At 39.6% G+C, this 12,991-nt stretch overlaps 1 protein-coding gene across 1 annotated transcript in view; it reads left to right on the forward strand.

The window, feature by feature from the left end:
• The window catches only part of USP34 (ubiquitin specific peptidase 34), a 118,835-nt gene that overhangs the window by 33,194 nt on the left and 72,650 nt on the right, over positions 1-12,991 (forward strand). The window contains exons 7-8 of the mRNA XM_066546024.1: positions 4,732-4,924; positions 7,798-7,859. Of these exons, the coding sequence (XP_066402121.1) occupies positions 4,732-4,924; positions 7,798-7,859 (255 nt within the window). The remainder of the gene's footprint in view (positions 1-4,731; positions 4,925-7,797; positions 7,860-12,991) is intronic.

A 12,991-nucleotide genomic window follows, 5' to 3' on the forward strand; every position in this document is an offset into this window, starting at 1 on the left:
TAGTTCCAGTTTCTGCTCCTGTAGGCTCCTTGCAGGAAGTGCATTTTGCAGGGCTGACCAGCAAAATGCACCAGTCATCACCTGACTTTTCATCAGCTGAGGTTACCCTCATGTAATGGTTATTTCTACAAGGAGTGGATGAAGGAACCAGCAAAGTGTGTATTTATACAGAGGAGGTCATTTCCAGAGATCAGGACGCAATCCTGTCATTATTGCTGCCACTAGAAAAAGATGAATAAATGTTATTTTCTGTCTGGCCAATGGAGCACAGGCATTCACATCTTGCCTCTGAAGGGGCTGTGGTTTTAAGCAGTGTAGGAAAGAAATCAAGGATTAAATTTAAAATTACATGAAATAAAGTTGGCATCTTTCAGTAAGAAAACAAAATTATTTTGACCTCCTTAGAAGGAAGCTCTTACTGATCCTAATACCTTAGAATTCTGCATTTAAAATTGCAAAACTTCCATTAAATGAGACTTCCAGAAGTGACTCAAGAAATGAAGTCCTGACTTAGTGCAGTTATAAATGAGGGTGAGTTGCTGATGTCTGTTTATGAGCAATTGGTCCCACGTTTTCTGCCTCAGGGTCAGAGGTGAGAGATGCTCTGGAGGGCTGCAGGTCCTGGGGTCTCAGGGCTGCAGGAGCTCTCAGCAGAGCCCTTGGGGAGCAGAGAATTTTCAGTGGTGGGGCTGTTGACTGAAAGGGCCACAGAGAGCTCTGTGCTGCAGCAGTGCCACTGCCCAGGAACAGGTTTTGTACCACCCCTTTTCTGCTCCCATCCCCTTCTCCCTGGCTCCTGCTGGAATATGGATCTGGAGACATTTTTTGGCACAGGGCACACACAGCACTGGTGCATGCAGAGGAAGTGGAAGCTCCAAACAATTCCTGATCCGTGGTGCTTCCCACAGAGAATGCAGCTGAAAGAATTCAAATTACTCTCCTGTGTTAAAAAGATTCATCTTCAGATGGGGTTTATGGGAGTATCCAAGACCACTCCTTGCCATCACATGTCATAAAAACCTCTTGTAATGAGCCCTGAAGGTTTGAATCACAAAAAAAATATTTGCCTCCTCCAAAAATCTGGAAATTTAAAGTAAAAAGAATAGATAAATCAGAAGACAAAAACCAGACACTTCAGGAGAATTGACTCATTCTGCTGGATGCCCTTTTGCAGCTGTGGTCCAAAGGAGTCAGATGAAGGAAAAAAAGATGATTTCACAGCTGAGTAGCTGAAGTCCTGAAGCATAAGATGTGATTGTAAGCATTACATTAGCATGGAGCTGCATGTTTAAAACTGAACTCTCTCTGTCCCCAAATACAGCAAAGTGAAATAATTTAAGTGAGTTAAAACTGATATTAAAAAAATTAAATGTAGATATAAATATTATTTGATTATTTTAAGTATGCCAGGCTGGCAGGACAGGTCCTATAATGTGTGGAGTATCCTTTCTGCAGTTGTAGAAAAAAAGTTATGTTTTATTCTGAAAGTCTCATTTAGGCAAAAACTCCAGATTAAATAGATTACACAGTCCTGGCATATCATTCATCTCTTCCTTGAAGACTTAATGCTCATCAGACTCAAAAAGATAAAAATGTAGGAATTAAAAAAATAATGAAGGGCAAAATGGAAGCTATTATTAAGCCATTACATGAGTCAGTCACACATTCACATTTCTATACTGTCTATACAGTTCTGATCCTTCCATCCTGCAGATAATAACAGAACTACCTTGGTGGTAGGAAGGGTGACAAAGGAGGTGGCAATGAAAAATTTACATTGAGAGGAGGAGAGGCAGAGTCTAGGAGGGTTTTTTAGTTACTTTGATAGGGCAATTCATGTAATGTATGAATGATATGAAGATAACAAGTAGGAAATGGTAATTCACAGGTTTTTAAAAACAAGGAATGGAGAAGGTGCCACCCCGTTGTCAGGCTGCAGATGGAAGAAATGAAAGGAGTTTGTTTTTCACTCAGGCATAATTGTCAAACTGACTGGCACAGGTTAATGAGAGAGCCAAAAGTAGAAATAGAAAGAGATAAATGAATTCACAGTAGTAGATGGGTTCATCCATTTTTTTATACATGGGATAAATCTTTAATCTGCTCTTAGAGGGGCTATTTTGGGTTAAATAGACATTTCCCTTGCTCCACTGTCCTTACATCAGGCCATGCAGCAAATTTACAGCTGTTCAGTGGAGGGGAAGGTGTGATTTAATTGTCAGTGCTAGGTAAAGATCTCTTTTGTTAATAGTAATGTTACACCTCTAGAAACATCAAGTGTTACTGATGCAGTCAGGTTTAAACCATTCCATCTTTCCACAATAAAAAAGGAGGTGTGGCCTACTTGGCAAGTTTGTGTGGTTTTAATCTTTGGAGTAAAGATAGGATCATGTTTGATTTATGACCAGTGTAGTGGTGCCAATAAATTTTCTAGTGCTGGCTGCTGTTACACTTCTAGAGAGAAGTTTGCCATCTTCTGCTTCTTTTTAGGTTAGAAAAGCCTGTTGTGTTAAAAACTGTGTGGTAACAAGTGCTCTGTTCTCTTGCTTTAGAGCCTTGGCAAAACAGAAGATACTGTTAAAGTACTTCTGTAGCTATGAAAATGCACCTACACCAGAGTTCCACTTATTATAACGTGCAGGTTTTTAGCAACACACTCTCAATATCATAATAAAGCAAACATGACACAAGTCTGATTCAGGTTCAAAGTGTGGATGTAATGTGCATTGTATAAATGAAAGTAGGTTTAGACTGATAATGTTGCATTAAAATAAGGACTGTTCTATTTTATAAACTATGTCAATGTAGTTACTTCACCAGACTTTGTAGTGTGAGGAAGATTTCAGGTCCAAGTCCTGTTCCAAAAATTGAGTGAAGGCACCAAAGCACCCTTCCTCTGTGTGTGTAGGTGTGCCCATGCCCCTGCTCAGTGCATGCCAGCACTCCTCTGTCCTTTGTGGAGTGAGGGAGTTCTTGGGATGTGTTTGGACATGTCTGAGATCTTTAGAAATGCTTCACCAAACTGTTGAGTGTGATTTGATGGAATTACGGACACAGAAAAGCTCTGGCAACCAGACCTGCTGAGAGTTTGCATATGAAAAAGGGAAGAGGAAAATGGATCTGATATTGCTGAGAGTTGTGGAATCATGAAGGTTGGAAAAGGCCCCTGAGATGGAGTCCAGCCTTTGACCCAGCCCTGCCATGCTCACCACTAAACAATGGCCCCAGGTGCCACTTCTGCCCTTTTTTTGAGCACTTCCAGGGATGGCAACTCTGAAATCCCAAACTGTACCTGCTTAGGGTGTGGGAGCTTAATTATGGCCTCTGTTCTTTCACTCACTGCCACTCCCATAAAAGAAATGCTCAGTGTTTCATTTGCTGTTGGCACAGCTTGGGCAGAGATGCTGGATGTCCCTTTGTCAGAAGGGCAGGACAGACAGCATGGTGGCTGGAACACAAGTGCTGTCATCACTGTTTGCTGGTGACAAATCACTCATTTGCTAATCACAAATGATTGTTTGGTAGCACAGACAGGACATTTTCTCCTCAGAGTGAAACTCTCACCTGTGTGCAGGTTAAAGGCAGGTCCTGGCTCTGCTTTGTGCTGCATTTTTTCACTGAACGTTCCCTTTCCACCCCTGCTTTGCTGCTGTTCAGAGCTCAGCACAGAAGCAGCATTTTCTTGCCAGGATTTGATTTTCAGTGCTCCACACAGGAAGGCAAATTTCAGACCAAAGAGCAGGGAGGGATCTGATTGCCTTGGCCTGGAATGGTCCTGCTTTTGTCCCCCTGTTACTGATGTGTGATTCCTGTCTGCATCTCCAGTCTCTGGGATTATTTGCACTGAAGTCTCTTTTCTCTGTTTGACAGTGTTAAGTATCATTTAAGTGTGTTTATTTTAGGCTTCTACACAAGAGCTGTGGAAAAGAACCATCATCTAAATAAGAGTCACAGCCTGTAATTTTGCTTTTGACAAAAAAGTACTGATGTTTATATGATGTAAATGCAAAGGAACGGTGCATAAATCTGCTTAAGTGTAGTTTAATATCTTGTGTGTTTTTTAAAAGATTCATGCATCTATTTGGCCAGTTTCCAAGGAGAGATCCAGGCTTAGGCTGTCAAACAAATGGATTTTTAACACATTTCTGTGTAGTTCAATCTAGTTTGGATGTAGCTGAAACTTCAAAACCCCGAAAAAAAGCAGAAAAAATTAATTATGCTAACTTTGTATGCGTGTACCTTTCACTGTGCCATCTTTAATGGCATCAAATTAAGCTCAGGAAGGCTTGTTTCTAAACATTTCTCTGTTACACATTCAATTAGAAGAAATTCTCAGTTGTGTTGGTGTTTTGTACGTGAACTTTACTGGCATTTCACTGCAGATTTTCTGTGTATTGGTCTTCTGAGGTTTCACCAGGTTCTGTACATTAGCTTTTGTAAGTATTTCTTATGTTTTCCGTTTGCAGAGAATATTTGTGTTGCAACTCATTGTGCAAGATTAGAAGACTGCAAGAGAAAGGACTTAAGTTCTTTAGCAATTGACTTACTTTAAAAATATTACACATATTTCTGATTTTCCTTGCTGTTTTTCATTAATTGGTGCCAACTTTTAATAGTGGTGTTTTAAGACTGAGTGATCTTAGAGAAGCCCATCTTTGCTGTAATGAGGATGGCTCCAGGAAGGTTGTGGTTTGGATCATGCCCTGTTTGTTTTTGTTGTGATTTGTGCAGGTATTTGTGTAAACTGTCAGACCAGGAGCTGCGGCAGAGCGCGGCCAGGAACATGGCAGATTTAATGTGGAGCACAGTCAAGGAGCCCTTGGACACAGCCTTGTGCTTTGATAAAGAAAGTCTTGATCTTGCTTTCAAATACTTCATGTCACCAACTCTGACCATGAGATTGGCTGGCCTGAGCCAAATAACAGTAAGGACTTATTTTTAAAATACCAATTATTGTTGTTTGTTGCCAATTATTTTAAAAATACCAATTATTGTTGTTTGCAAAAAACGTTTCTTGTTGCAATTTACGATTTACAGCCTTGTTTGAGGGTTTGTTTTTTTTTTAATGTGTGAAAGCAGCAGGATCCTCTTACATGCAGCCTTAGGAAATATCAGCCATGGTGGTGAGGGTAGGGTTTGCTGGGAGCTGACTCCAAGTGGTGTCTGAGTTTGCACCATATGGAACTGGCTCACATTACCTGAACAATTCACTGAACAGCACCCTTAGAACTGGGCTTTGTGACAGCTGGGTTGAAATGGAGCCCCCTGCCACAGCAGTATTTGGTGTTGGGAAAGGCTTTTAATCTGTTTGCAGTTTTAGCTTTGCAGCATCCTGACCCTGCTGCAATTAGCTGCTGCTTTGTATTGCACAAATCTCATTTTCTGTTCCTTAGAGCAGTCTGCTGCTCCAGAGAGAGCAGTTCTGCACTCGTTAGCAGGAGGTGGAATTGAAGAGGTAAATACATACAGCATCAAATGGGAAACAATTCAAACTAAAAAAAAAATCCCCATCTTTTCCCTTTGCCATGGAAATGCTCCACGTAGCACCAGGCACATTTGATTTGTCATTGCTGCCTATAACCATAGAGAAACAGTCCCACAGGAGGGCAAACATGAAGTTTTTTATCCATCTGAGCCTTTTCAGTTTTTTGTTTTCTGAGCATATTTGGCCTCCTCTCTTCTGATGATGTGGTGTCACTGAGTACAAGTTTACTTAAACTTCATTTTGCTTCTCACTGTAGCTATAGATAGAAGTACCTTCAATTTAATAAATGACAATTTAAAGGGATCTGTAAGTACTTTTTATCAGATTATTGCTGGCTTTTACCCAAAGTAAATATTTACATACAGGTAACTTACTAGGTTGTACAAACAGGCTGTGAACTGCATCCACCACTATAATTAATCTAAAAATCTGTTTCCACTTTTTCAGAGTTCCAATTACATTCAATTCCTATAAATCCCTTCCTTTGGTTTTATACAATTCTCCTTGTTCAGCTACCACTGTGTGTTTTTTTGTGTATCCTTGCCAAAACAAAGTCTGAAAATAAGAACTCTTCAGCTGCTTTATTTTTTCAGGCATTTTCTAGCTCATTTAAGGGAGTGTGAAGTTGTGTTAAGTAGTTACATGTTTTCACCTGTTGTGATTGATGAATATTGCTGTAAAAATGAGAGCTTTTAAAGAACAGACATGTATTAACAGAAGAAAAATTTTACAGTGTTTTTAGACTAAAGCAAATAATAAAAAATAGTAAAAATTGAATATTGTAAGCTAATTCATGCTAATAAGTTACCAAGTCTGTTTTTTTAATGTGAATATAGTCTTTAAAAGTGCTCTGGAACATTGAGACAATTTTTTCTTCTTTCTCATTCAAATCATAGAAAGTTTTATTTTTGTTGTTACCTTGTTTCTCTTCCATTTCATCTCTCAGTCACCTGTTGAGGAGGTTCAGCCCCAAAATACCCTCTCTGTCCCCTCTTGCCCCACAAATAGAATGTTCTTTTCCTGTTTTGGTGCCTGCCTCTGGAGATGAGCCCAGGGACAGTTTTAGTGCTCAGTTTTCTCTGCTGAAGCCTTTCCACCTTTGTGTCCTTTCTCACTGCCACATTTGTGTTGTATCAATTGAGTGCCTTTAGTGCCTTTAGTTTCTTACCATGTTTCATGGATAGTAAAAAATGAAAAAGGATTTTTTCCCTCAAGGCATTCAAGGAAACAAAACCTTGAAGTGAAAAACCTGTTAGGAGGTGAGGGAGAGCAAGGTGTTGCAAACTGTCCCACGTGAGCTTGGTCTTGTGCTGAGTTCCATTTAGTTTAAGTTTAATTTAGCAGAATTCTGTTTAGTTTAAGAGAGTTTAGTTGAAGTTATTGGGAATAACTTGTTTGCAAATCCCAGTATGAATTACAGAGTCTTTGTCAGAATTGCTTTGGAGAAGGATTTGGTATTAAGGGAGGTGTTGATCAGTGGTGAGCCTGGATTTAAAACTGGTGATAGGAACAGCTCAAGTCTATCACTCTTTCAAAAGATTTTCATTTGGAGGTGAATCTTAAGAAAAATCAGTGAGCTTCCACTGTGTTGTGTGACCCAGCTCTAATTTCCACTCCTCAACATGTGGGATTTGAAATTCTCCATTAGTAACCAATCTATTAATAATTGTGTGGTCAGGCTCTCACATCTCCTCAGTTTCAGTGCATGTTTACTATCTTGGCTTTTCAAAACTGTTTTTCCCCCCTGAAGGTTGTTGAGATTGGACACAAATAACTCTTGAGAAGTCTTTACACACAGAGTTATTGAGAGGATTAGTGAATTCACCTGAATTATAGACTGCATGGACTAGACTTGTTTCAAGAGAGTAAATATTTTGACAAAGTTATGCAATGAGTTTAATTTTAACTGCAAAAATTCACATTGCTGTGCCTTCAGTTTTTTTTTTTTTTTTTTTAATAAGATGCCAAGTAAGGTCTATTACATAATTTAAAATATTTTATAAAATGTTGTGCACATGTAAAGAATTGGATACAGAGCCATTGGTGCTGAGGGAAGAAGTGGAAAAGACATGTAAAACTTTTAACAGACTTGCTTTTTTTCCTCTGTAATGTCTTTAAGAGCTTGGACATGTGTGAAAGCTTCATTTCCTGTAAAAATACATGATTTTTGTTCTTTAATTTTGTCTAAACAACTTCCTTAAAAACATATCAAGTCCTATAATGTCACTAATACTATTTTGAAATACAAGAAAAGTGCCTCACCAAATATTTGGACGAAATTGTAATTTTTTTCTTCCTTTTTCTAAATATAGAACCAACTTCATACCTTCAATGATGTGTGTAATAATGAGTCATTAGTTTCAGACACAGAAACGTAAGTAGGAGCCTTATTCTGAATACTTGACGTGTTTTATGTGATTGAATTTCTTCTCTGTTGTTGTTATGGATTGTACACATGGGGGAGCAGTGCTAATCTGAGACATTTATTAGAAATATTCTAATCAGGGGGTTAATAGATACTGTTAAATGTAAAATATTTCCAAATGTTTCTGGATTTTTTTTTTCTGTATTAAAATATAGAACCAAGGTAAGCTTTAGAAAAACACAGGTACTGAAATAATAAATACCTATAGTGGCCCATTATTTCCATGGTGATATATAAATAAGAACCAGCTAATTCATATCCAATTCATATCACTGTTGCCATCTTCTCATTTCTCTGGATTATTTGTTTAACCAAGACTTGTATTGCCATCACTGGCTCCCAAACTTGTTACTTTTCCACCCAGTTTGTGAGGCAATGCTACTGTTGTTGTTTTCTTCCTTTGAAGTCCTTACTTGTATAACTCAGGTGTGTTGAACAATTTTAGAGGGACTCACATAAATCTTCAAGAAGATTCACCTGTGGGGTTGTGTTCCTGCCAGGAAATGTATTCACTTCTGTAGTAACTCTAAGCTAAATGGTAGAACTGTCAAGAATTTAAATTAAAAATGTGTATTTTGGTAGTTAAAATGACTGTTCTTGTGAAGTAACAGGCAGAATGAGTAAATTGCAGAATTTTACTCACAATACACTTGTTAAGTGTCTCTTGTGGGGTGATGTACTCTGTTGATGTTGGGAGTCACACACACTTTCCAGTACTTCATTAATGGGAAGTCTCTCACAGCAGCAGTGTCCTGCTTTTGTCTGGATGCCTTTATTACAAATTGCATTCGAACGCTTTCTGAAATCTGGCTTCAGTCATGACCACAATTCTGGAGATTTCATGCAAAAAGCACCTTAGATGTTTGAAGAGAAATGTCTGGGAATGTGTTGCTATTTTAAACGTAAAGAAACCAGAATTTAGGGCACTTTTGCTTTTGTGGAGATGTGGAAATACCGTGGGAATAAGAAATAAATAGTAAATAGTAAATAAATAGTCAATAGGGGAACATGTTGGGAATGTGAGGTCAGCTGGGGTGTTTCCTACACTGTCCTCCCAGTTCCTGGTGTGTTGTTACACTGGGACTGACAAACCCCAGATTTACCCAGTTCTTCTCCTTCCCTCCCTCTGAAAATGTGAAACAGAAGTTGTTTTTAGGTCGTAGTAACAAGTGATTGTGCCAGTTAAACCTAATACAAAGCTGTTTGATTTTCTGTGTCAAATGTAAAAACGAGAAGTTAGGAAGGTGGAAAAAGAGAAGAGTGGTTAAATTTCCCTGCAGAAGAGCAGATGTACTCTGCAAGAGCATCAGAGTTATTTTAAAGCTGAAGGAAATTGTCAAATTCTCCTTTGGGATATTACTTTCTTGGCAAGGGCATCTGTAAACAGGCTGTCATTTGAAAGGAATGCAGCACGAACAGAAAACCTTCTTTTCCACTTTTGTAGGATGTGGTTTTTAAAAAAATCAGCATTCCAGTTGTTCTGGTGTTTTACCTGAAAGGTTGGTTGCAATCCAGTATCAAGCATTGCTGCTCATCTTCAGCTATCTTGTGGGATCACTGATGTCTTCCAGCCGAATAATCGGGAAGGGCTGGAGCAGAAGGATGGGGAAATGTCTCACTTCTCCAGTTTGTCCAGTACAAAGCTTCCCTCTCATTACAGACTCTGCTCATGAGAAATTTTTGGATGAAAAGGCATTTAGGGAGTTGGCAGTGACTGAATGAGCAGCAAAAGGAAAGCTTTTCATTCCTGTGTTCTTTCCTTAGTGGAGAAAGGAAGTCTTAAGAAGTTTTATTTTGTACCTTTGTAGCCTCTGCAGATTTGCCAAAAGAAGATGTCCTGCATTATGTCTGGTCATCCCCATTTTATGTTTTGACTTTTCCAGATGCATTTGGAACTGTCAACCTTTGGGATTTCTCCTTCTGTATCTTGATAAGGTGGGTTTGCGGGAGGTACCTTTAAAAAATCAGCTTTCAGTTAGTCCTGGCTCTTCCCTGTTCAGAATTAATAGCAGGATTTTTTGGCACACATTTTGCAATGATAGCTTCCCACCTTTATCCTCAGCACTGCAGTTTTTCCTGGTAAGAGAAGCTAAAGCATCATCTGTCTCAGAGAGCACTGGATTTCACAGGTTGCACTGGGGAGCAGCAGAAAGCTGCCAGAGGGATGTGGTTTGGAGCTGCAGGTGTTTGTTGGGGTGACTTTTGAGATTTCCTTTCCCTGCCTTCTCAAGGGCTGAGATTTGTGCTGACAGAGCCCTGCGTGCTCCAGGTGTGGGCAGTGCCTCAGCCACCCAACTTCATCATTCCCCAGAGATGGAATTCTCATTTAGCTGCTCTGCCTCTAAAGATAGAGCCAAATTCTTTGCAATCTGAGGTACTGAGGAGTGCGAAATCTACTGAAGCTAAAAATAACAAGACTGAACAGAAGAGGCTCAGAGTCTTTGAATAAGTGATTCCTGCAACTGTTTCACTGATGTCACTTAGTGAGAAATGATGGTGCTTTTCAGGAAGTGAAAGATACTCTTCATTTTTGGTGATACTTGAACCACAAGAGGAAAAAGTGTTGGTCTTTTCTTTAGTGAGGACGCTGTCAGCTTCTGGAAATAACACGTGTAAAGGCAGATTTTGTTTTGCTCTTCCCTTGGCAGGCAGCCAAGTGTTGTTCAGGTTTCAGGTTCCAGGTTGACACTGAGGCAACTTCCTGACTGTTTAAAAACCTTGATTACCCTCACTTGAAAAGCTTCCTGCAGAGCAATTTCAGGTGGCCAAAATTCCTTTCACCTGTGAACAGAAAGAGCTGGAATATTTCTTCTTTCTTTCCTTACTTTTGAGATACTCAATTGCAAGTTCTGTGTTGCTTTTTCCCTTCACTGTTTTACCTTATGTTAACTCTTGCTTTCTCCATTTTTGTCTAAGCTTACTGATTTGAGTTTTTGGCAGCATTATTTAAAGCTCTACTCTCTCTACCCCATTTCAGGGATCTTTTCAGATTTTCTCTGAAAAAAAGGTGAATTTTTTCAGTCGGCTCACTAATGTTTCTTTCTTGTGGCCTACACAGCAGTTAAACAAATATTTCAGATGATGTCAGAGTGGTGGTTTCAGAGCCTGCAGAGCATCAAAGAGGAAAATTTGTGCTCAGAAGCAAAAACATGTGCTTGAATGTGTGTTGGGAAGGTGCCTTCTGTATCCTCTTTGCATTTCTGATCCTAAATAGTTGAGATCAGGGTTTCACATCTGTTGTTGTGTTATAGATCCTATTTCAGTGATGTTGTCAAGAGGTGTTAGTGTTCCTCCCTTGCAAGCTGCCACTTCCAGAGCTGCATTTTTTCCTTGGAGCTTTTCTATTCTGTGTTCAGTGACGTTGTGGATGGCTGCTGTTGTGTTCCATCCAGCTCTGAGCTGCTGTGTTTTTGTAGCTTCGTGGGGAATGGACTGCTTGAATAAATAAAGTTTTCTTTGAGGGGGGGGTAACTTTGCTGTGGGATTTATTGCTGGATTTGGGTCATCATGTGGGTACCAAGTATTGCAGCACAGCCTTGGATTAAAATGCTTCCAGGACTTTAACCCAGTCCTTTCACAGAGGGTGTTCTTTGACCTGCCAGGAAAATGCATCGACTGGAGGATAAGAATGGGCAAAACTCAGTGCAGTTCCAGCATCAAGTTCTATCACCAGCTGCACAGGCCCCTCTCTTCCTTGCAGTCTCATAGAATGCCTGGGGAAACTCATGTCAGAAGGGCTTGCATTACATTTCTTGGAAGTAAACCAGTTATTTTTGACAGACATGAATAATCAGGGAACTCACATGAAAAACTCTACAGAGAAATGGATTAAGTGTTATGTACATTTCCAGTGTGAGAGAGATTTAGAGACAATTAAACCAGAGGAGCTGCTACCTTTGCCTTTTTATTCTCTTCTCCTCCCTCAGCCACAACACAGAGCCATAGAGAGTATCAAGTTCTTTAAATAACTTTTCCTATTGCTATCCAGTTATTAAATCCATTATAAACAGCTGCTATGTGTTACTGCCAAGGTGAATTTTCTTACTCCTAAAGTCTGTCTGATTTGGATATCTAATTTGTAAAACCAGTCCTTGTGCTGCTCCTTTGATGTGAGAGGGAAAAGCACATTAATGCTTTGATCATAATGCATGATTTTCACTCTCACCATTTCCTTTAATACAAAAGAGTAACTTTTCCAGGAAAACCTTTGCTGAAATGGAAGTGTTTAGGAAAGAAGACAGACACCCTTCATTTACACTGAAATTTGCTTTTTTGGTGAATCCTTGACTCCGATATTGTAAATATATTCCTTAGTAAATCAGAGAACTAAACACTTTGTGGGAGTAATAACTTGATCATTTTAAGAGGTACTGATTGCTGTGCCCTCAGCCCAATTTTCTGGAAGGAGCAGTTCTCTCTGCTGGGAAGCACAAGGGCTTCATTCTGCCTTGCACAAGGATCCTCTTGTTTTTGGTCACCCTCAACAAATCCATATCAAATGCACATTTACCTTCAGAAATTTGAGATGTTGTTTTAGCAGAGTTGAGCTCACCAGAAGGATAAAGAGTTTGTTGCTGCTGAGAATACATCCATTAAAAAAGGCATTCCTTCAGAAGAATTATCTGTGGTTTTTCATGGTGTGAATTAGAGACAGAGAACTACCATGGTAATTGAATAAAATGTGAAGGAACTCATTCTAGAGGAGAGCTTTTGTTCTTTCCTTTGGAGTGGTTAAAATGCAACATATGAATGGATACAAAGCCTGATGGCTGTTGTGCCATGAGCAGAGGGGTTGGGATAAAGAGACCCCATGAGGAATGTGTCCTTTCATACTGGCATTGCCCAGCAGTGGTTATTTATCTGGGATTCCTTCTCAGAGCTTCAGGCTGAAAAACTCAGATGCAAGAAGGAAGGAAAGGTCTTTCTTCAGCCTTGGTTAGCCAGAAATCCAAACCCTGGCTGAGTCACAAATGTGCAAGTGCCAAAGTTGGGTTTGGGTGCTGGGGATAGTTGGGGTGGGGTTTGGTTTTGAAATGAGGCTCTGTGGGAAGCTCAGGACATCCTGGATTCATGGAACAGAT

The sequence above is a fragment of the Molothrus aeneus genome, chromosome 3 (genome assembly GCF_037042795.1).
Source record: "Molothrus aeneus isolate 106 chromosome 3, BPBGC_Maene_1.0, whole genome shotgun sequence".
NCBI classification, from domain to species: Eukaryota; Metazoa; Chordata; class Aves; order Passeriformes; family Icteridae; genus Molothrus; species Molothrus aeneus.